The following is a 25,142-nucleotide window of genomic DNA, read 5'->3' as shown; positions in this document are numbered from 1 at the left end:
AGGTTGAAGTTCTTGGAGGCTTTGGAGCTTAATTCCGGCAGAGTTTCGAGACTTCTGAATGTGTGTATGTCCCCCTATAAGATTGAGAATGGTCTCTATTTATATGAGTCTTGGGGAGGTGTGATGACACGTGACTGGTTATCATTAATGACGTGTGTCATAATTTATATGGAGGGACTTTATGTCTTGTTCTCCAAGGAATATATGGCATTATTTGATTAGTCATAGATGTTTAATTTAAAATAACATATGGTAGCTTTTAATTAGACTACTTATGTCATTTAAATTAACACATGCTAACATTTGATTGGTTCTCAAGTTTTCTTTGCAATCTTTATTCTTTGACACTTGGAATATTGCCATTGGCCTTTGAATAATGATAGTGGAACCTACTAAGTAGCGTGTAGCATCTTGTAATTAGCCTTTTTAAATGTACCACATGGACTTTAGTGGTATGATGTGGCAACTTGTTATTGATAGAAAATATATCTCTCTACTTTATTGTGTTTACAGTGGCTCCTTGGAAAAAATTTTGGTTCTACCACTGATCCCATCAATCAAAAATTGCTATATATTCATTTGATTTTCCTTATAACGTAACTAGAGAATAAAATGAAAAAAACAAATAAAAATAAAACACATGACATGGTGGAACATAAAGTTGAATATACAATAGAAGAGGCTCAACACTCTTTTTTTTTTTTTTTTGGTGTGTGTGTGTGTGTGTGTGTGTGGGGTTGTTAAGTTTGTTTTGGTCCCAAGGAAAGATTGTATCAACTTTGGATTAGAAACAACATCTGAAAGGTCTAAGATCAGCATAGTAAAAACAAGAAACTAGTCTTGGACACCATGTCAGCAATGACCTGACAATTTCATTGGACAAAAGCGAGACTGTAGAGCAAGCAAGTGAAGAAGCAAGTCAAATTCTAAGCTGTTAAATATAGTACTGACCCACTCCAAGATGCAAGATGGGTTAGCAAGCTTTCAAGCATGCCTTTTGAATTGCTTAATACTTCAAAATGAACTTTAAATAAATAATGCAATCCAAGAAGGTGACAATAACAAGCGAGGAGTCTAGCATATCCTAGTGCAAACCTCAGCAAAGTAGTTTAGCATATAAATAATGCAATTCTTTACTGTTTGATTTCTTTTTCTTCATTTTTTTTGGGAGTAACCAAAAGAAAACATAAAACTAGCTTTTTTTAATTCTCTTTGCTTTTAAAAATAATATATATATATATATATATTTTAAAGGCTTATTAGTTCTTTTTCTATATCTTTGAACTCTTGCTCCAACATATGCATTTTGGGTTCTACATCACAACTCAATCTCAGAAGGAAGCTTCACTAACTAGAATAGGTCTTAGTTGCAATGTTATCGGGCACTGTTGCAGATACAACTTGTTTTTCCAACATGGCTAGATCATCCAATGGTGCCACGACTGAGTAATCTCAGGGTGACTTGCCTCCATTACAATCAGTCAGGGTGACATGCCTCCTTTACATGCTGAATTTCCATCCTCAGTTTTGCTGGCAGCACTTAAAGTTAATGGGGTTTCAGATTCTGTTCTTACATGTTACAGTTGACTTTTGATTTCTGTCATACCAATATCTTGGATCACAGCTTCAAGAATATCTCTTGATACTTCCTATTATAAAGATATGAAAAACACTTGCGCTTTATAATAGCAATAGGCATGTGTATAAGATATGCATGATCATGAATAATTCATGATCTATGTTGTTAGTGTTATTACGGTGGGGGGAAAAGAAATTGAGGGTGGTGATTGAGTAGTATCAGGGTTTGCAAACGCACCTGAATCTTATGAGTTATTTGATCGGAGGCCTTGTTAAGATGTTGAGTACGACATCATCTTGGAGATAATTATTCATTAGTTTTGGTTGTAGTTGTGGTTCTCTCATTTGCGACATTTTTATTCAGAAGAGGGGACAGAAGTCACAGAATTGAAGAGGGCCTAACCTAAAAAAAATCCATTTTGCTATCTTATTTTCTTTTCTACTTTAAACTTGCCTCCAATAGGCAATCTTTTCCTTCGAGTGAATTTAACAGAGCTTTTAATACTGCTAACATTTAAGTAGAGCATCACTTTTCACAACTCGGGTAAAGGTATGTGGTTTATTGATGTTTTAAGGTTATCTGATTTTTTCACTTGTAGTAGGAAAGTGATGATTAGAAAGTTGATCTCATTAAACCAAAAAAATAGAAAGAAAGATGGTCTAGTGCTATAGGTTGTGGCCTTGTGGGTTTAGACTTTAGTAAGATTGTATTTATTGTAATTTGAGAATAGTAATTTATAATTATCTGTTTAATTGATAGTAGTGACTTGAGCAATTAAATTAAATTACAGCTATAAAGTTGTTTATTTTATCAATTTGAGTTATTGAGATTATAAATTTAATATTTATGTTTACATATTGTGAATAATTTATAGGGGAAATGATAGATCTACAATTGATGCATATTTTGCAAAATGGACAATGAATTCTTGAGGGATTGTTTAACTATATCAATAGAAAAAGCAATTGCTAAAGAATTTAGTTTAAAATCAATTATAGATTATATTAATGCCATGAAAGAGCGTGGGACACAACTTTTAGTTTTAAAATTAAAAGTTAATTTGTGAAATAAAAGTTTTTTTTACTCATTTTTTTTACTTAAAGAACTGTAAATACAAAATCTCAGGTTTGAAAATCAAACAATTGACAATGTTTCACAAATGTAAATTTGTATTGATGTATGAGTAAGTACAATAATCTAAAATTGAATCTTGTTACAAAAGAATACTCCTCTGATTTGATCTCCTTGAAAAATCTTTGATTTAAGTATAAACTTGATTCGAACACTAGATGCTTTCCAATTTGATTGAGAAAGGGATCAAAAGATCTTTGAAATAGAATTACAATGAATCTCTAACTATGTGTTTGTTAGGAATCCTTCATTTTTCGCGTTCTTTGTGTGTTCTTCGTCTTCCGAAGATTGTAGTGGAAGTTTTTCGATGCTTTGGAGGCTTGAATTCGTAGATCTTCACTAACTTACAATCTTTTAAAGTTTCTGAACACTTTTGGACTTGATTCCAATGCACTTTGAGATCTAGGAAGATGACTTGAATGATTTCTCTACGAATGTTGTTAAGATTCAAAGGTTGAAGTTCTTGGAGGCTTTGGAGCTTAATTCCGGCAGAGTTTCGAGACTTCTGAATGTGTGTATGTCCCCCTATAAGATTGAGAATGGTCTCTATTTATATGAGTCTTGGGGAGGTGTGATGACACGTGACTGGTTATCATTAATGACGTGTGTCATAATTTATATGGAGGGACTTTATGTCTTGTTCTCCAAGGAATATATGGCATTATTTGATTAGTCATAGATGTTTAATTTAAAATAACATATGGTAGCTTTTAATTAGACTACTTATGTCATTTAAATTAACACATGCTAACATTTGATTGGTTCTCAAGTTTTCTTTGCAATCTTTATTCTTTGACACTTGGAATATTGCCATTGGCCTTTGAATAATGATAGTGGAACCTACTAAGTAGCGTGTAGCATCTTGTAATTAGCCTTTTTAAATGTACCACATGGACTTTAGTGGTATGATGTGGCAACTTGTTATTGATAGAAAATATATCTCTCTACTTTATTGTGTTTACAGTGGCTCCTTGGAAAAAATTTTGGTTCTACCACTGATCCCATCAATCAAAAATTGCTATATATTCATTTGATTTTCCTTATAACGTAACTAGAGAATAAAATGAAAAAAACAAATAAAAATAAAACACATGACATGGTGGAACATAAAGTTGAATATACAATAGAAGAGGCTCAACACTCTCTGTCATTGTTACTGATCATTTTTTAAGAGGCTCACTTTCTCATCATTAGTATTTCCATCCGGTTTTGCCATCTCATCCTATTTTACCATCCTAAAAAGCTACTTTATCAATTATACCATACCATTTTATAATACACCCAACATCCCAAAACTCTAAAATTTTACTATTTTATTAAATTTTTTTTTTAATCTTTCTTTATTATTTCCTCCCAATTGTCATAGTGCTACAGTGCTTGAACGGATTAAAATATAATTTATTCGGCATAGTGCTACAGTGCCATCTTACATGTAAGATGATACTGTAGCACTTTCTCAAAAAAATTTACACTTTCCCACTTTTAGCATTCCAGCTGCTGGAGTCCCAAGTGTTGCTCAATGCCAAATTTTGTGAAGATTGGGCATATCCATGTCCCATTGTGTTCCAGATGCCCAAAAATGCTGGTGAAAAAAACATCAACGAGCCCAAGCCTAACCCAACCCAAACCCAAACCCAAACCCAACAGATTCGTGACTTTACTTTATTACTCTTATTTTTACTCTTTAGTCTTCACGCCTAAAAACTGAAGTCTCTCATCCGCCGAAAAAATGTCCCAAACAATGGAACCTTGTCCACAACCCTTGATCCTCCGACAATGGAAGAACCATCTCCCACACGACGTTGTACTCAACATCTTGGCAAGGCTGCCGGTCAAGTCACTCCTAAGATTCAGGTGCGTTTGCAAACTCTGGAACTCCTCAATCACTAGTTCTAATTTCATCTCCACCCACCTTAATATCGTCAACTACAACGATGATGATGATCATGCTTATCTCATAGAAACCTGTATTCAATATAATTCTTCTAAGATTCCAATGATCTGGAAGGTTCTTTGTTGTGGCCGCACGTTTGATTCTCTTTTTGAGTATTCAGTTCCCTCTGTTTTTGATTTAAAGATGTGCGACATGGTCGGTTCGTGCAATGGTTTGGTGTGTCTCACTCAACGTGAAAATCTTTCCACTACATCTGATGCTATATATTTGTGGAACCCCAGCATTAGAAAATTTAAGAGATTGCCTGATTCGTGTTCTAGTGGCAAACGTTTTTGGTTTTCTACTGGATTTGCGTATGAGTCCAAGACAAATGACTACAAAGTTGTAAAGCTTTGGGGTACTCCAGTTGTGGCTGAGGTTTACACATTAAGCTCTGACTCGTGGAGAAAGGTTGAAATCTCGTTGAGATCCAAAGTTGTGGTCTCCCGAATCGTACCTTATCCGTTTCCCCTATTTTTTAGTGGGGCTTTGCATTGGTTTGCTTATCATAGTGAAGGGGAAAGGAAATTCCTAGATCCAACGACGATTTTGTCATTTGATGTCAATAATGAGAAATTCAGAGAGATGGCACTCCCTGATGGAGATAAATTGATCGAGCAATATCTGTTTGTGTTTAAGGGAAATCTGGCTTTCATTTCATGTGGATACCCAGAAAACGATGACGGCTTACAGTCAGACTTGCAATGCTTCATTTGGGTAATGAGGGATTATGGTGTAGATGAATCATGGAATAAACTTTTTTCTATCCGGTTTGAAAATGCTAATATAATTTTCTTTGGTTGCACTGAAAATGGTGAACTTCTACTTGATAAGAAAGTCAAGGAGAATCTGAAGATGGTGGAGTAAAAATCGATGAGTCTACGATTGTTTCAGATGACACTGCGATTGTTTCACTAGACCCTGAAACTTTACATGAGAAGGACCTTGGTATCCTACGGTATGTTACAAATATAGTTACTACGTTCAAGGAAAGCCTTGTGTTACTTGATGGAGCAACCGAGCTATCTGGATAAGAACTGAAATCATTAGTGATAATCATTGCATTTTGTTAGGTAAGTTTGATATGATTGAGACCATTCTCATGTTGTTTACTTTGGTATCATTTTGTTTCCTTTGATATCATTTTGTTTTGCCAAAGGCATAAATGTACTGATATGATGTAGGTGAACTTAATTCAGATGTATATCAACCCTTTATGCTTGTGGTGATTTCATGAAAGAACATATAACATTTTAATTCCGACTTTTTGTGTGCCTCTCTGATTGTGTTGCAAACTAGTATTAGATTAGAGATCTCACTTAATCCCCCACCCCACTCCCCCCCCACCCAAAAAAAAAAATGGAGCAAAGAAGAGGGAAGAAAAGAAGCCCTATGATGAGAAAGTTGAAAATAGGCTGTGGAAATTCTTATGCGGTGAGCATTGGCCCAACAAAGGTCTTGTGCTTTATTCCTTGGTCAAAATGATATATATATCTTGCTAGTGGCTGCAGTACATCTGCTTTTCAGTTTTAGCTTGTTGTATCTCTTCTCATGGGTTTGCATTTTCTCATTCCCCTGAGAGAAAAATTTGAGATAACATATAGTGTTTGAAAAGGATCTAAAGCTTTGTGATCATGGATTGTCAACACATTCTCTATTTTGGAGTTGCAATTGTTTTCCCTCATGCTTTGTTGGCTCAATCACATGCTCATTGCCAATGGTATTGATAATGAATCAGTGTGTTTAGCTGCTAATACATTGCATTTCCATTAGTATTGTTGTGGTCATTTTATAAAAATATATAACAGTATCTAGTGTAAGGAAATATGGAAAGTTCTTTTTGAACTTCAAAGTTCATGCTAAAGTGGATACTGTTTCTAAAATTTTGATTTTTATGAAGGAGATTTTTCTTGTAAGGATATCACATGACTAGGCCCTTTTTTTTTTCTTGGCATGATATGATTTGACCCGCTTTGATTCAGAAGATAAATTTGTTTATTGTTGCATCCTATAAAAACATGCATATACTTCATTAGTTCATTAGGTGTGATTCATTTTATATGGATTTTACCAAGGCATATGGTACATACTACATCAAAATTTCAATACTCTTTCCTCACCATTGCTTAAAAGCTTTAATTCATAAGAGATAAATTAAATAAACCCATCTTTCTTCCTCTTTTATTCAGAAATCTAAGCAAAATCAGTATCATTGGAGGTTAGTATCATCCTTTTTTTTGGTGGGGTTGTTAAGTTTGTTTTGGTCCCAAGGAAAGATTATATCAACTTTGATTAGAAACATCTGAAAGGTCTAAGATCAGCATAGTAAAACCAAGAAACTAGTCTTGGACCCCATGTCGGCAATGACCTGACACAATTTCAGCGGGCAAAAAGCGAGGTTGTAGAGCAAGTGAAGAAGCAAGTCAACATTCTAAGCTGTTGAAAATACTGACCCACTCCGCCAAGATGCAATTTGGATAAGTAAGCTTTCAAGCATGCTTTTTGAATTGCTTAATACTTCAAAGTGAATTTTAAATAAATAATCGATCAACGACAACTTCAGAAAAATAATGCTATCCATGAAGGTGACAATAACAAGCGAGGAGTTTAGCATATCCTAGTGCAAACCTCAGTAAAGTAATTCATTCATTACCGTTTGATTTCTTTTTCTTCATTTTTTCCGGAGTAACCAAAAGAAAACATAAAACTAGCTTTTTAGTTCTCTTTGATTTTAAAAATAAAATTAAAAAAAAAGGCTTATTAGATTTTTTTTTTCTATATCTTTGAACTCTTGCTCAAACATATGCATTTTGTGTTCTACATCACAACTCAATCTTAGAAGGAAGCTTCACTAACTGGAATAGGTCTTCGTCGCAATGTTATTGGGGCACTGTTGCAGACACAAGTTGTTTTTCCAACATGGCTAGATCATCTTATGGTGCCATGACTGAGTAATCCCAAGGTGACTTGCCTCCTTTACAATCAGTCAGGGTGACTTGCCTCCTTTACACGCTGAATTTCTATCCTCAGTTTTGGTGGCATCACTTAAAGTTAATGGGGTTTCAGATTCTGTTCTTACATGTTACAATTGACTTTGATTTCTGTCATACCAGTATCTTGGATCACAGCTTCAAGAATATCTCTTGATACTTCTATTAGAAAGATGTGAAAATACTTGCACTTTGTAATAGCAATAGGCATGTGTATGAGATATGCATGATCATGAATAATTCATGATCTATGTTGTTAGTCTTATTACAGTGGACAGAATACTTAAAGAACTGTAAATACAAAATCTCAGGTTTGAAAATCAAACAATTGACAATGTTTCACAAATGTAAATTTGTATTGATGTATGAGTAAGTACAATAATCTAAAATTGAATCTTGTTACAAAAGAATACTCCTCTGATTTGATCTCCTTGAAAAATCTTTGATTTAAGTATAAACTTGATTCGAACACTAGATGCTTTCCAATTTGATTGAGAAAGGGATCAAAAGATCTTTGAAATAGAATTACAATGAATCTCTAACTATGTGTTTGTTAGGAATCCTTCATTTTTCGCGTTCTTTGTGTGTTCTTCGTCTTCCGAAGATTGTAGTGGAAGTTTTCGATGCTTTGGAGGCTTGAATTCGTAGATCTTCACTAACTTACAATCTTTTAAAGTTTCTGAACACTTTTGGACTTGATTCCAATGCACTTTGAGATCTAGGAAGATGACTTGAATGATTTCTCTACGAATGTTGTTAAGATTCAAAGGTTGAAGTTCTTGGAGGCTTTGGAGCTTAATTCCGGCAGAGTTTCGAGACTTCTGAATGTGTGTATGTCCCCTATAAGATTGAGAATGGTCTCTATTTATATGAGTCTGTGGGAGGTGTGATGACACGTGACTGGTTATCATTAATGACGTGTGTCATAATTTATATGGAGGGACTTTATGTCTTGTTCTCCAAGGAATATATGGCATTATTTGATTAGTCATAGATGTTTAATTTAAATAACATATGGTAGCTTTTAATTAGACTACTTATGTCATTTAAATTAACACATGCTAACATTTGATTGGTTCTCAAGTTTTCTTTGCAATCTTTATTCTTTGACACTTGAATATTGCCATTGGCCTTTGAATAATGATAGTGGAACCTACTAAGTAGCGTGTAGCATCTTGTAATTAGCCTTTTTAAATGTACCACATGGACTTTAGTGGTATGATGTGGCAACTTGTTATTGATTAAAATATATCTCTCTACTTTATTGTGTTTACAGTGGCTCCTTGGAAAAAATTTTGGTTCTACCACTGATCCCATCAATCAAAAATTGCTATATATTCATTTGATTTTCCTTATAACGTAACTAGAGAATAAAATGAAAAAAACAAATAAAAATAAAACACATGACATGGTGGAACATAAGTTGAATATACAATAGAAGAGGCTCAACACTCTCTGTCATTGTTACTGATCATTTTTTAAGAGGCTCACTTTCTCATCATTAGTATTTCATCCGGTTTTGCCATCTCATCCTATTTTACCATCCTAAAAAGCTACTTTATCAATTATACCATACCATTTTATAATACACCCAACATCCCAAAACTCTAAAATTTTACTATTTATTAATTTTTTTTTAATCTTTCTTTATTATTTCCTCCCAATTGTCATAGTGCTACAGTGCTTGAACGGATTAAAATATAATTTATTCGGCATAGTGCTACAGTGCCATCTTACATGTAAGATGATACTGTAGCACTTTCTCAAAAAAATTTACACTTTCCCACTTTTAGCATTCCAGCTGCTGGAGTCCCAAGTGTTGCTCAATGCCAAATTTGTGAAGATTGGGCATATCCATGTCCCATTGTGTTCCAGATGCCCAAAAATGCTGGTGAAAAAAACATCAACGAGCCCAAGCCTAACCCAACCCAAACCCAAACCCAAACCCAACAGATTCGTGACTTTACTTTATTACTCTTATTTTTACTCTTTAGTCTTCACGCCTAAAAACTGAAGTCTCTCATCCGCCGAAAAAATGTCCCAAACAATGGAACCTTGTCCACAACCTTGATCCTCCGACAATGGAAGAACCATCTCCCACACGACGTTGTACTCAACATCTTGGCAAGGCTGCCGGTCAAGTCACTCCTAAGATTCAGGTGCGTTTGCAAACTCTGGAACTCCTCAATCACTAGTTCTAATTTCATCTCCACCCACCTTAATATCGTCAACTACAACGATGATGATGATCATGCTTATCTCATAGAAACCTGTATTCAATATAATTCTTCTAAGATTCCAATGATCTGGAAGGTTCTTTGTTGTGGCCGCACGTTTGATTCTCTTTTTGAGTATTCAGTTCCCTCTGTTTTTGATTTAAAGATGTGCGACATGGTCGGTTCGTGCAATGGTTTGGTGTGTCTCACTCAACGTGAAAATCTTTCCACTACATCTGATGCTATATATTTGTGGAACCCCAGCATTAGAAAATTTAAGAGATTGCCTGATTCGTGTTCTAGTGGCAAACGTTTTTGGTTTTCTACTGGATTTGCGTATGAGTCCAAGACAAATGACTACAAAGTTGTAAAGCTTTGGGGTACTCCAGTTGTGGCTGAGGTTTACACATTAAGCTCTGACTCGTGGAGAAAGGTTGAAATCTCGTTGAGATCCAAAGTTGTGGTCTCCCGAATCGTACCTTATCCGTTTCCCCTATTTTTTAGTGGGGCTTTGCATTGGTTTGCTTATCATAGTGAAGGGGAAAGGAAATTCCTAGATCCAACGACGATTTTGTCATTTGATGTCAATAATGAGAAATTCAGAGAGATGGCACTCCCTGATGGAGATAAATTGATCGAGCAATATCTGTTTGTGTTTAAGGGAAATCTGGCTTTCATTTCATGTGGATACCCAGAAAACGATGACGGCTTACAGTCAGACTTGCAATGCTTCATTTGGGTAATGAGGGATTATGGTGTAGATGAATCATGGAATAAACTTTTTTCTATCCGGTTTGAAAATGCTAATATAATTTTCTTTGGTTGCACTGAAAATGGTGAACTTCTACTTGATAAGAAAGTCAAGGAGAATCTGAAGATGGTGGAGTAAAAATCGATGAGTCTACGATTGTTTCAGATGACACTGCGATTGTTTCACTAGACCCTGAAACTTTACATGAGAAGGACCTTGGTATCCTACGGTATGTTACAAATATAGTTACTACGTTCAAGGAAAGCCTTGTGTTACTTGATGGAGCAACCGAGCTATCTGGATAAGAACTGAAATCATTAGTGATAATCATTGCATTTTGTTAGGTAAGTTTGATATGATTGAGACCATTCTCATGTTGTTTACTTTGGTATCATTTTGTTTCCTTTGATATCATTTTGTTTTGCCAAAGGCATAAATGTACTGATATGATGTAGGTGAACTTAATTCAGATGTATATCAACCCTTTATGCTTGTGGTGATTTCATGAAAGAACATATAACATTTTAATTCCGACTTTTTGTGTGCCTCTCTGATTGTGTTGCAAACTAGTATTAGATTAGAGATCTCACTTAATTAATTTTTAATTATCTGTTTAATTGATAGTAGTGACTTGAGCAATTAAATTAAATTACTGCTATAAAGTTGTATATTTTATCAATTTCAGTTATTGAGATTATAAAATTCAATATTTATGTTTACATATTGTGAATAATTTATTGGGGAAACGATCTACAATTGATGCATATTTTGCAAAATGGACAATGAATTCTTGAGTGATTGTTTAACTATATACATAGAAAAAGCAGTTGCAAAAGAATTTAGTTTAGAATCAATTATAAATGATATTAATGACATGAAAAGTGTAAGACACAACTTTTTAAAGTTAAAAGTTAATTTGTGAAATAAAAGTTTTTTTACTCATTTTTTTATACATAAAAACTTCGTTGTGTTTACCTTGGCTTTGTGGAAAAAATTTCTGGTTTTGCCATTAACCCCATCTATCAAAAATTGTTATATATTCGATTGAGTTTCCTTATAAAAAAAACTAGAGATTAAAATGAAAAAAATAAAAATAAAAATAAAACACATGACATTTTTATTTTTATTTTTGAGTAAACAGTAATACTTATTAAAAAAAAAAAAATAGTAATACGAGTATTTTAAACTGGGCTTATAATATATATATATATATATATAACCAAAGCCTATGATGCTCCTACAATTTTCCACGTTAGCACAATATTAAAAAAAATAATAATAATAAAACTTTTCTAAAACCCTAACCCAATGCTCTACCTTCTCTTTCTCCAAAATGCACGCCCTGCCTTCTCTTCTTCTACCAGCTCCCCTAACCCAACGCTCCTCTATGCTCCTCCTCTACTAGCTCCCCCAATGATCAGACCCACGGCAAACCAATAGCAAAGCATCTAAAGACACCATACCCACCATACCCACAGATTCCTCAATTAAAACCCACCATACCCACCATACCCACAAACCAACAGACATCTTATTCCTCAGAACAGAGGTCGATCTCCTTCCTCAGACTGAGCAAATTGAAGCTGTGGTAGGAAGCACGAAGGTTCAGAAGAAACAGTGAATTAAAAGAGATGATGACAAAGACGAAGACGACATGATAAGTAGTCAACCTTCTAATATGAGACTCTCTCGGAAAAACTATTTCTCACTATTTCTTCGCCCAATACTTTTTCTAAAAAACTCTCCACAAATCTCCTTCTCCTTTCCAAAAAAAAAAAAAAACCGATCAACTCTTTCTCTTCCTTTCATCCCCATCTCCCTCTATATCACGAGCCCATAAATCACCAAAACCAAAATAATCCCATCTTATAATATATATATATATATATATATATAACCAAAGCCTATGATGCTCCTACAATTTTCCACGTTAGCACAATATTAAAAAAAAAATAATAATAATAAAACTTTTCTAAAACCCTAACCCAATGCTCTACCTTCTTTTTCTCCAAAATGCACGCCCTGCCTTCTCTTCTTCTACCAGCTCCCCTAACCCAATGCTCCTCTATGCTCCTCCTCTACTAGCTCCCCCAATGATCAGACCCACGGCAAACCAACAGCAAAGCATCTAAAGACACCATACCCACCATACCCACAAATTCCTCAATTAAAACCCACCATACCCACCATACCCACAAACCAACAGACATCTTATTCCTCAGAACAGAGGTCGATCTCCTTCCTCAGATTGTGCAAATTGAAGCCGTGGTAGGAAGCACGAAGGTTCAGAAGAAACAGTGAATTAAAAGAGACGATGACAAAGACAAAGACGACATGATAAGCAGTCAACCTTCTAATACGAGACTCTCTCGGAAAAAATATTTCTCACTATTTCTTCGCCCAATACTTTTTCTAAAAAACTCTCCACAAATCTCCTTCTCCTTTCCAAAAAAAAAAAAAACCGATCAACTCTTTCTCTTCCTTTCATCCCCATCTCCCTCTATATCACGAGCCCATAAATCACCAAAACCAAAATAATCCCATCTTTCTCTTCGTCATCTTCCTCTTCATCCCATAAATTTCTCCAAACATAGTACACAACCAACACAGACCAAACCCATAAATCACAAACACAAGCCAAATCCACAAATCACAACCACTACCATTACAACACCCTCCTTTGCCGTGAGAGGATGAAGAGAGAGATAGATGAGGTGAGAAGTCAATTTTTTTTTAGTCTCCACCCATGATTAAGTAGAGGAAGAAGAATGCTTGAAATAGCTAGATCTAAAGTCACAACTTCACCATAGATTTTGTTCTTCACTGTTTCAGCTTCACTGTGGACTAGGTGATACTTTACCTTGTGATTTTGGTCAGAGATAGTGAGTTCTGCAGAAAATGGATCGTTTGTTTATGAGAAAGAGGTGAGGGTATGAATTTTTTGTTTTATCCTAACATGGTTACTGTATTGACCATTGGTCTTAAAAGCCACGGTCAAAATGGTTTATAGCTAAGCTATTTAGATTATTTATTTATTTATTTATTTGTAGTCGTACTTGTCATGGTAATAAAGAGTTCAAATATTTTAATGGCATAAAGTCATACTCATATTCGATTTTAAAGATATTTTTATATTGACTATTGCACTAAAAAATATTTCTAATGATAAATATTTATTTAAAGTCTATAATAAATTTCTAGAAATATCATTTTGTTTTTAAGCCTCCTTTATACTTGAATATCTTCAGATATTTTAAATTTTAAATCAAGATCATTAATTTGTATATATTTATTTTATTTATTTCATATTAATTAATTACTAAATTAGTTATATATGACATTATTGTGGTTCGACCTCGGTCACACCTAAGTCTGACCTTAAAAATCTTGAACCTCTTTCTTTACTAGGTTTGAAAACCAAACCACATTTCATTTCAATTTTGAGACCCTCCATTCCACCATGTAATATATATGTCATGTTTCTCTCTTCTCTTTTTGTCAACCTATTCTTCTTCTTTTTCATTTCTTTTTTTTTTTTTCATTATTTTTAGGTTCATATTATAATTGTAATATTCTAGAAAATGTAGTTGTTTTATTATTATTGGGTAAAGATTTGGGTCAGGTATTGATATCTTAGTTAAAACATCTTAAAAAAGTTATATGAATTTTGACCAATAATATATAAAGAAATTTATGTCTCTATATTAAATTGGACTATTTTAATTAAGTTTTCTATTTGTACTTGTGGGGGAAAAATGTCCAATCTAACATAGTGGGCCGAGAGCCCATGTGAGGATTATTGTGCGTCTGAAGAGAAAGATATGGTAAGGGCAAGGCCCACCTAGAAGAAGGATCCCCGAAAAGAAGGATGGTGGCCGAGGAGACCGCCTTCTGTCCGAGGAGATTTTATTCCTCGGACGCGAATAGTAAGGATCAATTGAACGTATAAAATGTCAAAATGATCTTCCGATGAGTCCTCCTGATCAAGTTAAGCTCTGAGTATACTTGGAGACGATAAGGATGAATAAATATCTAAAGGGAAAGCTGCTACCACCGTATTTAATGCTCTGTAGCAACTTTTTTTGTCGCATTTATGTGGAGAAGACCCCTGAACAGTGTATCCTCACCTACTGCCACTCACACAGAGTTAAAGGAGATGCTTGACATGACATATACTCAAGTAATCTCACGGATGAGGTACAAGTGGACGATGGAGATGAGGAGAAGGGAGGTTATATAAAGGGAAGAAGCTCATGAGGAAAAGGGAGAGAGAACAGGAGAGAATAGGAGAGAAGAAAACGGAAAGAGCTTGATTGTAACTCTAAGATCTGTATTCACCACATAATTAATAATATACCTCTTCGGACACCCATTCTTTACGTGTAAATTCGTGTTGGTTTGTGCTTGAGGGTTGTGATTAGTTGTTGTCGATCTCATAATCAACCTAGCTCTTTCACCCATACTCTACAAATTCATTGTTTTGGGCTTGGGCCACAAATCCTAATCTCACAGTACTAATTTAATATATTTATTTATATTCTGAATTGGACTATTATTATTTTGAAACCTTTTAAATTGGACTATTTTAGTTAATTTTTATTTATTTATACTAATTTAATATATTTTTTCACGTATGGCTTTCTTTCTTTGTGAACAAATTTCAAATCTATTCCATGGGTTTATCTTAGATTTTTAAGGCTGTTTAGCATTGTCAACAACATTGCATAAGTGATAACTTAAATTATTCATTCATTGTTGGATTTTTTTTCATTGTCAATAATTTTTTCGTGCATCGCACGAGTTAGCGACTAATATATAATATAATCGAAGTACAATTACAAAAATGCCTTAAAAAACAAAATGGCCTAAAACACAAGACATGGTGGAACATAAAGTTGAATACAGTAGAACAGGCTCAACACTCTCTTCATTGTTACTCATCTTATTTTAGTGTTCCGGAGGCCCAAAATTACTGGTGAAAAAAACATCAATAAGCCCAAGCCTAACCCAACAGATTCGTGCCTTTACTTATAACTTTATTACTCTTTAGTCTTTACGCCTAAAACTGAAACCTCTCATCCGCCGCCGAAAAATATCTCAAACAATGGAACCTGGTCCGCAACCTTTGATCCTCCGACAATGGAAGAACCATCTCCCGCACGACGTCGTACTGAACATCTTGGCAACGTTACCAGTCAAACCCCTCGTAAGATTCAAGTGCGTTTCCAAACTCTGGGACTCCTCAATCACTAGTCCTAATTTCATCTCCACCCACCTTAATATCGTCAACAACAAGAAGGATGATAATGATCATGCTTATCTCATACAAACCTGTATTAGATATAATTCTCCTAAGATTCCAATAACCCGTAAGGTTCTTTGTTTTGACCGCACGTTTGATTCGCTTTTTGAGTATTCAGTTCCCTCTGTTTTTGATTTAAATACGTCCTTTTTGATCGGTTCGTGCAATGGTTTAGTGTGTCTCGCTCAGCTTCGAAAACTTACCGCTGCTTCTGATGCTATATATTTGTGGAACCCCAGCATTAGAAAATTTAAGAGATTGCCTGATTCGTGCTCTAGTCGCAAAGCTTTTTGGCTTTCTCCCGGACTTGGTTATCAGTCCAAGACAAATGACTACAAAGTTGTAAAGCTTTGGGGTACTCCAGTTGTGGCTGAGGTTTACACATTAAGCTCTGACTCGTGGAGAAAGGTTGAAATCTCGTTGAGAGCCAAAGTTGTGGTCACCCGTATCGAACCTTATCCGTTTCCCCTATTTTTTAGTGGGGCTTTGCATTGGTTTGCTTATCATAGTGAAGGGGAAAGGAAATTCCTAGATCCAACGATGATTTTGTTATTTGATGTCAATAATGAGAAATTCAGAGAGATGGCACTCCCTGATGGAGATAAATTGATCGTGCAATATCTGTCTGTGTTTAAGGGAGATCTGGCTTTCATTTCATGTGGATACCCTGAAAACGATGATGACTTACAGTCAGACTCGCAGCAATGCTTCATTTGGGTAATGAGGGATTATGGTGTAGATGAATCATGGAATAAACTTTTTTCTATCCGGTTTGAAAATGCTAATATAATTTTCTTTGGTTGCACTGAAAATGGTGAACTTCTACTTGATAAGAAAGTCAAGGAAGAATCTGAAGATGGTGGAGTAAAAATCGATGAGTCTACGATTCTTTCAGATGACACTACGATTGTTTCACTAGACCCTGAAACTTTACATGAGAAGGACCTTGGCATCCTACGATATGTTACACATATAGTTACTACGTTCAAGGAAAGCCTTGTGTTACTTGATGGAGCAACCGGGCTATCTGGATAAGAAGTGAAATCATTAGTGATAATCATTGCATTTTGTTAGGTAAGTGTGATACGTTTGAGACCATTATCATGTTGTTTACTTTGGTATCATTTTGTTTTGCCGTAGGCATAAATGTACTGATGTGATGTAGGTGAACTTAATTCAGATGTATATCAACCCTTTATGCTTGTGGCGATTTCAAGAAAGAACATATAACATTTTAATTCTGACACTTTTTGTTCCTCTCTGATTGTGTTGCAAACTATTAAATTCGACATCTTACTTAATCCAAAAAAAATAAAATAAAAATGGAGCCAAGAAGAGGGAAGAAAAGAAGCCCTATGATGAGAATGTTGAAAATGGGCTGTGGAAGTTCTTATGCGGTGAGCATTGGCCCAACGAAGGTCTTGTGCTTTATTCCTTGATCAAAATGATATATATCTTGCTAGTGGCTGCAGTACATCTGCTTTGCAGTTTTAGCTTGTTGTATCTCTTCTCATGGGTTTGCATTTTCTCATTCCCCTTAGAGAAAAATTTGAGATAACATATAGTGTTTGAAAAGGATCTAAAGCTTTGTGATCATGGATTGTCAACACCTTCTCTATTTTGGAGTTGCAATTGTTTCCCCTCATGCTTTGGTGGCTAAATCACATGCTCATTGCCAATGGTATTGAGAATGAATCAGTGTGTTTAGCTGCTAATAAATTGCGTTTCCATTAGTATTGTTGTGGTCATTTTATAAAAATATTTAACAGTATCTAGTGTAAGGAAATATGGAAAGTTCTTTTTGAACTTCAAAGTTCATGCTAATGTGGATACTGTTTCCAAAGTTTTGATTTTTATGAAGAAGATTTTTCTTGTAAGGACGTCACATGACTAGGCCCATTTTTTTTCTTGACATGATGTGATTTGACCCGCTTTGATTCACAAGATAAATTTGTTTATTGATGCATCCTATAAAAACATGCATATACTTCATTAGGTGTGATTCATTTTATATGGATTGCACCAAGGCATATGGTACATACTCCATCAAAATTTCAGTACTCATTCCTCACCATTGCTTAAAAGCTTTATTTCATAAGGGAAAAATTAAATAAACCCATCTTTCTTCCTCATTTATTCAGAAATCTAAGCAAAATCGGTATCATTGGAGGTTAGCATCAACCTTTTTTTTTTGGGGTTGTTAAGTTTGTTTTGGTCCCAAGGAAAGATTATATCAACTTTGATTAGAAACAACATCTGAAAGGTCTAAGATCAGCATAGTAAAAACAAGAAACTAGTCTTGGACCCCATGTCGGCAATGACCTGACACAATTTCAATGGGCAAAACCGATGTTGTAGGGCAAGCAAGTAAAGAAGCAAGTCAAAATTCTAAGCTGTTGAATATACTGACCCACTCCGCCAAGATGCAAGATGGATTAGTAAGCTTTCAAGCATGCCTTTTGAATTGCTTAATACTTCAAAGTGAACTTTAAATAAATAATAGATCAATGACAACTTCAGAAAAATAATGCTATCCAAGAAGGTGACAATAACAAGCGAGGAGTTTAGCATATCATTGTGCAAACCTCATCAAAGTAGTTCATTCATTACTGTTGACGAATTGGACCAAATCAACCAAGTGATAAGAATGCACTTGAATGGACCTAAGTGGACCGATATAGACCAAAATTGACTGAAGTGGAGTGAATATTGGACAGAATTGACTGAAGAGGACTGAAATAGACCGGGTGGGACTGAATTAGACCAAATGGACCGAAATGTTATGTTGATAAATGTTACGTTTCATTTTTTAGATATTATATAGATATAGATATGTAGTTTCACAAAGATTCAAGCAATCTATTAAAGCATGATCCAACAATTACAAACTATTAAAGCATAGATCTCATGGTAGGAGAGCATGAAGTTTTGCCATGTGGCTTCTTCTTTGATCACTTCTAGATTATTATTTTTAAAATGAAAATTAAATTAACTTCCAACTCATCATTAGCATTTAAACTCCTCTTCACTCATTTGTGTCTCTTCATAATCCCAACTGATCAAACCAATGTTTCTACTCATTTTTCAAGTCTTAATTCAACCTTCTTATATAGTGTTAATTAATGGAGATATATGGTTAAGGAAGATATAAATCACTTTAAGAAAAAAGGAAATGTACAGTCTAACCTCAACACCCACAATTCCTTTATATTCCCGATTCCTGAATCGAAAATTGGATCTACATTTCATTTCTTCTTGGCAAAACTCAAGGTATTTTCTACATTTTATTTTCTTCTCTCTTTTTTATTCTTGAAATAGTTTTTTTTTTTTTTTTTTGGTCCACTTGAATATCAAATAAGTATCTCAGTATTTGCTACATCAAGTTAGACCAAACTGTTTGCGATCCATCAAATTGTAGGTGATTTTTTTTTTTTTTTTTGATCTAAAGCTTTGTGATCATGGATTGTCAACACCTTCTCTATTTTGGAGTTGCAATTGTTTCCCCTCATGCTTTGGTGGCTAAATCACATGCTCATTGCCAATGGTATTGAGAATGAATCAGTGTGTTTAGCTGCTAATAAATTGCGTTTCCATTAGTATTGTTGTGGTCATTTTATAAAAATATTTAACAGTATCTAGTGTAAGGAAATATGGAAAGTTCTTTTTGAACTTCAAAGTTCATGCTAATGTGGATACTGTTTCCAAAGTTTTGATTTTTATGAAGAAGATTTTTCTTGAAAGGACGTCACATGACTAGGCCCATTTTTTTTCTTGGCATGATGTGATTTGACCCGCTTTGATTCACAAGATAAATTTGTTTATTGATGCATCCTATAAAAACATGCATATACTTCATTAGGTGTGATTCATTTTATATGGATTGCACCAAGGCATATGGTACATACTCCATCAAAATTTCAGTACTCATTCCTCACCATTGCTTAAAAGCTTTATTTCATAAGGGAAAAAATTAAATAAACCCATCTTTCTTCCTCATTTATTCAGAAATCTAAGCAAAATCGGTATCATTGGAGGTTAGCATCAACCTTATTTTTTTTTTGGGGTTGTTAAGTTTGTTTTGGTCCCAAGGAAAGATTATATCAACTTTGATTAGAAACAACATCTGAAAGGTCTAAGATCAGCATAGTAAAAGCAAGAAACTAGTCTTAGACCCCATGTCTGCAATGACCTGACACAATTTCACTGGGCAAAACCGAGGTTGTAGAGCAAGCAAGTCAAAATTCTAAGCTGTTGAATATACTGACCCACTCCGCCAAGATGCAAGATGGATTAGTAAGCTTTCAAGCATGCCTTTTGAATTGCTTAATACTTCAAAGTGAACTTTAAATAAATAATAGATCAATGACAACTTCAGAAAAATAATGCTATCCAAGAAGGTGACAATAACAAGCGAGGAGTTTAGCATATCATAGTGCAAACCTCATCAAAGTAGTTCATTCATTACTGTTGACGAATTGGACCAAATCAACCGAAGTGATAAGAATGCACCTGAATGGACCTAAGTGGACCGATATAGACCAAAATTGACTGAAGTGGAGTGAATATTGGACAGAATTGACTGAAGAGGACTGAAATAGACCGGGTGGGACTGAATTAGACCAAATGGACCGAAATGTTATGTTGATAAATGTTACGCTTCATTTTTTAGATATTATATAGATATAGATATGTAGTTTCACAAAGATTCAAGCAATCTATTAAAGCATGATCCAACAATTACAAACTAATAAAACATAGATCTCATGGTAGGAGAGCATGAAGTTTTGCCATGTGGCTTCTTCTTTGATCACTTCTAGTTTATTTTTTTAAAAAAGAAAATTAAATTCTTTGATCACTTCTAGTTTATTTTTTTAAAAAAGAAAATTAAATTAACTTCCAACTCATCATTAGCATTTAAACTCCTCTTCACTCATTTGTGTCTCTTCATAATCCCAACTGATCAAACCAATGTTTCTACTCATTTTTCAAGTCTTAATTCAACCCTCTTATATAGTGTTAATTAATGGAGATATATGGTTAAGAAAGATATAAATCACTTTAAGAAAAAAGGAAATGTACAGTCTAACCTCAACACCCACAATTCCTTTATATTCCCAATTCCTAAATCGAAAATTGGATCTACATTTCATTTCTTCTTGGCAAAACTCAAGGTATTTTCTACATTTTATTTTCTTCTCTCTTTTTTATTCTTGAAATAGTTTTTTTTTTTTGGTCTACTTGAATATCAAATAAGTATCTCAGTATTTGCTACATCAAGTTAGACCAAACTGTTTGTGATCCTTCAAATTGTAGGTGATTTTTTTTTTTTTTTAATACACAAATGCATGAAAATGTTAGGTCTATCATAAGCATAAAGATGATCATAAATTCAAATATTGACAAACAATTGAGATATTGCATTCATAGATTCTGATAGCATTTGTCCCTTTTGAAAATCTAAACAATTTATAAGATTCTAGCCATAGATACTCAGCATATAATCTATGATGCAAAAATAAATTTGGCATATTGTTTGGTTGAAACTAGATGGGACTAAATAAAATTTTTTAGTTAGATGAACACCAATTATTTTTTTAAGCTTTCCTGTAGTATTTACATGGTCTAGTTTAAAGTAGAATTTCATTGGCAGAATCAGTGATATATTCATTCAATCAAATCAATGAACAATAAGGGTATGTCATATGTGATCTTTTTACTCTAAATGTTATTTCATTCAGTTATTATTTTTTATTTTATATATATACTACTTTTTTTTATTGTTAGTTCCTGCTTCATATTGTTTAAAAAAAATTGTGGCTAATTATATGTGCTTATTTTTCTTATTAAAGCAAATCTATGTTTATTTTGATGTTCATATCTATGAGTCATCTTCAAGTTTTTCCTACTTAATCAATTCCTATTGATGTAAATAGTGAAGATCAGAATTCCATAGAAACCAAGTTTATTGTTTTAGCTTGAAACCAACATAATTTAATTACATTTTTATGCAATGTTTGAGACCAATATAATCTTAGGCAAAATTTTCCCGTGCATCGCATGGGTTTCCAACTAGGTGAACAAGTTACTATATCCATTTAATGTCAATCAGAATGTTTCTCTAATATCAGAAGAACATTCTTATACAAAAATAAGCAAATTACTATTTTGGCTATACAAACAAATGTCTTTGCTTGTTGTCTATCCTTCTTACACTTTCTCTCTTTTGTGTTTGTAGGAGGCCAAGACAATGAGCCACATGCTTAATGCGTGTGCATAGTGAAAATGCACAAGAAGTTTGGAGTCATAACCCGGTGTCATTGGTTCGGGACTGTTCCTTGCAGATGAATTTCTTATACATTCTAATGTATGCTCCTCAGCTACTAAAATGAAGCTGGAGCTGCTACAAAGCCTACAATGCTGTTGGCTTCAGAATTAGTTTCTGGGCAGGCACCATCACCTCTACCAGCACAAGTGCCTGCTGCTTTATACTGGACACCTTCCCCCATAGGGCATGGTGTGAAGTTTTTAAGGTTGACTATAGCACTCTGGAAATCCTAGAGCACGAATGGAAAGCGACTCATCAAAGTCATACACTGACAACAGAAAGTGCAAATGTACAATTCTGAATTGAATCAAGAAGTTGTTCATGAAAACAATGAGTAATTTGTAAAACAAAGCCCTCTAGAAAATCTAACCCCTGAAACTGCTACTGAAGACAATGGTAAGAAACATAGCAGCAAGAAAGAGGTAGTAGGTACTTCTTAAATTTTAGCAGTTGAACCAGAGAGGAAGCCCCAGGATCAATTTGCAGCTCGGAGGCATGATTTCAAATGAGAACATATGAAGAATCAAGAAGGCAAATTGAGCCCTCCAAACCAAAACAGGCGGTTCCTTAAATTTGTGAGTTGTGCAATTTCAACTGTCAAGTGTGACTTACAGGTTGCTTTTAAGAGTCATGTGTGCATAGTGAAAATGCACAAGAAGTTTGGAGTCATAACCCGGTGTCATTGGTTCGGGACTGTTCCTTGCAGATGAATTTCTTATACATTCTAATGTATGCTCCTCAGCTACTAAAATGAAGCTGGAGCTGCTACAAAGCCTACAATGCTGTTGCCTTCAGAATTAGTTTCTGGGCAGGCACCATCACCTCTACCAGCACAAGTGCCTGCTGCTTTATACTGGACACCTTCCCCCATAGGGCATGGTGTGAAGTTTTTAAGGTTGACTATAGCACTCTGGAAATCCTAGAGCACGAATGGAAAGCGACTCATCAAAGTCATACACTGACAACAGAAAGTGCAAATGTACAATTCTGAATTGAATCAAGAAGTTGTTCATGAAAACGATGAGTAATTTGTAAAACAAAGCCCTCTAGAAAATCTAACCCCTGAAACTGCTACTGAAGACAATGGTAAGAAACATAGCAGCAAGAAAGAGGTAGTAGGTACTTCTTAAATTTTAGCAGTTGAACCAGAGAGGAAGCCCCAGGATCAATTTGCAGCTCGGAGGCATGATTTCAAATGAGAACATATGAAGAATCAAGAAGGCAAATTGAGCCCTCCAAACCAAAACAGGCGGTTCCTTAAATTTGTGAGTTGTGCAATTTCAACTGTCAAGTGTGACTTACAGGTTGCTTTTAAGAGTCATTTGACTGGTAAAAAGCACCTGACAAATCTAAAGCAGTTTCATAGCCACCATGCTTTGTATGGAGAAGCAGGACTTCCTAATTTCAATGCTCCATCAGAGCATGGACAAATGGGGTTTCTGGTAGTCTACCCATGAACTTCCTTAACTCATCAAATCCAACAACAGTGCTGATGAAGTTGCACCTCATTCCAGGTAGTAAAGTTGCCCCTTGAGATTAAGTTGTGCTGTAAAACTCAAAATGCATATGTTGGAACAGAGCCCGAAAATATAAAAAAGCCAACTGATAAGATAGTTTTGTTTTTACATTCTCATCATGGAAACTATAGAGATATTCTATGCATGGAGGATACACTGATAATATTATTTGAATAGTACTATACTCATTATTATGATGCAAGATTGGGTTTTGGAGCTGGTGAATAAGCCTTAGTATTATTGGTATACTAATTCTCATCATTTAGTATAGCCTAGGGGCCTGAGGTATCTTCTACGTTAAATTTCTTTTGGTGGCACAAAATTTACTAAAACAATTGATTGGATTTAAATCACCAACACTCTGGTTTTGATGGAATCAATAAATAAGATCAATTATGTTAAAGGTAAAAATCAGTTCTAGAAAGGGTGCAGAAACTGGAAGTGGTGACACAACCAAAAAGGAGATGGTGTTCCATTGCAGCTTTCAAACAAAGGACTGTGGGTCATGGAGAATTCACCTCCTCCATGAAGAAGAGTGATACACAAGACTTGAGAAGAAAATTTTAACAATTAGGATGAATACACTTTTTTATTAGTAGTTCCAAAAAGCTACAATATGAGAAAAATTATTCCTGCTGCAGGGTATACCTTCTCACAAGTCACAATTTGAGGGTTTAAAATTGAAATGGATTTCAGAGAGAAGCTTGAGAAAGAAAATGCGTTATACAGAGTTTTCAAAAGAAAAAACCTAACAACTGACAACTAGGAACAGCATACTTTTTTCTTTATTTATTTTTACTGTACTTTTTTATTTATTAGTAATTGAAAGAAGCTAAAATTTGAGAGTTTACATTTGATGAGGAAGATAATTGAGAAAGAGAGCACAAGTGGATGTAATAGTGCACACATGCCTTATCACATCTCCAAATTATCATATCTTTGGAATTATGAATAAAGAGATGTACAAAATCTAGTAATGTAATGTAATTGATTTTTTTTTGAGCCAATGAGGACAGGTTAGTGGCGAAGAGAAACTTTTAGTTCCAAAAGGCAGGCTATTGTGGATGTAATTTTGATTAGAGGCATAATAACAAGATAGAGTATCCAAAATAAATAAACAAATAGAAATTTCTTAGACTACAAATACAAATACAAAATCTGCTACCTGGAAACTACAAATTTTCTGTTTACATTAATTATGGCATTTGGCAAGGAAGTGCATCATTGATGTTGCTAAAAGCCTAAAACATAAAAAGCATCAACTAGAGTAACCTACCAGAATACCACTTTGACTAGGGTATTACAGAAACATTAAGAGGTAAAAACAAATAAATTTTGAATTTTTTATTTATGGAAAACTTATCATGACTAAGTGCGAGCTAGTGTAGCTTGTCCTAT

The 25,142-nt window shown here is 34.5% G+C and overlaps 3 protein-coding genes across 3 annotated transcripts; all 3 read left to right on the top strand.

Annotated features, from left to right (window-relative positions):
- The first annotated feature begins 4,381 nt into the window (after positions 1 to 4,381).
- Positions 4,382 to 5,906, top strand: LOC112000288 (F-box/kelch-repeat protein At3g06240). The gene has a single exon (XM_024032388.2). The coding sequence runs from the start codon at positions 4,440 to 4,442 to the stop codon at positions 5,508 to 5,510; it is 1,071 nt and encodes a 356-aa protein (XP_023888156.2). The 5' UTR covers positions 4,382 to 4,439; the 3' UTR covers positions 5,511 to 5,906.
- Positions 5,907 to 8,177: 2,271 nt separating this feature from the next.
- On the top strand, positions 8,178 to 11,134 carry LOC136065206 (F-box/kelch-repeat protein At3g06240-like). Its single transcript, XM_065768053.1, has 3 exons — positions 8,178 to 8,267; positions 8,356 to 8,490; positions 9,650 to 11,134. Exons 1-3 carry the CDS (start codon positions 8,178 to 8,180, stop codon positions 10,736 to 10,738), a joined length of 1,314 nt encoding a protein of 437 aa, XP_065624125.1. The 3' UTR covers positions 10,739 to 11,134.
- Positions 11,135 to 15,704: 4,570 nt separating this feature from the next.
- LOC112000276 (F-box/kelch-repeat protein At3g06240-like) lies at positions 15,705 to 16,937 on the top strand. Its single transcript, XM_024032378.2, has one exon. It carries the CDS (start codon positions 15,705 to 15,707, stop codon positions 16,935 to 16,937), a length of 1,233 nt encoding a protein of 410 aa, XP_023888146.2.
- The last annotated feature ends 8,205 nt before the right edge of the window (positions 16,938 to 25,142 follow it).

Source organism: Quercus suber, unplaced genomic scaffold, assembly GCF_002906115.3.
Source record: "Quercus suber isolate HL8 unplaced genomic scaffold, Cork oak 2.0 scaffold_883, whole genome shotgun sequence".
NCBI classification, from domain to species: Eukaryota; Viridiplantae; Streptophyta; class Magnoliopsida; order Fagales; family Fagaceae; genus Quercus; species Quercus suber.
This window is presented reverse-complemented; position numbering and strand designations above follow the sequence as displayed.

What these genes read in the sequence shown, in the direction of transcription:
- LOC136065206 (XM_065768053.1), top strand. Translation starts at nt 8,178, where the DNA reads ATGTGTTTGTTAGGAATCCTTCATTTTTCGCGTTCTTTGTGTGTTCTT. An exon ending in AAGTTTTCGATGCTTTGGAG is followed by an intron (nt 8,268 to 8,355) that starts GCTTGAATTCGT and finishes TTTGAGATCTAG; the next exon opens with GAAGATGACTTGAATGATTT. An exon ending in CCCCTATAAGATTGAGAATG is followed by an intron (nt 8,491 to 9,649) that starts GTCTCTATTTAT and finishes TAAAAACTGAAG; the next exon opens with TCTCTCATCCGCCGAAAAAA.
- LOC112000276 (XM_024032378.2), top strand. Translation starts at nt 15,705, where the DNA reads ATGGAACCTGGTCCGCAACCTTTGATCCTCCGACAATGGAAGAACCAT.
- LOC112000288 (XM_024032388.2), top strand. Translation starts at nt 4,440, where the DNA reads ATGTCCCAAACAATGGAACCTTGTCCACAACCCTTGATCCTCCGACAA.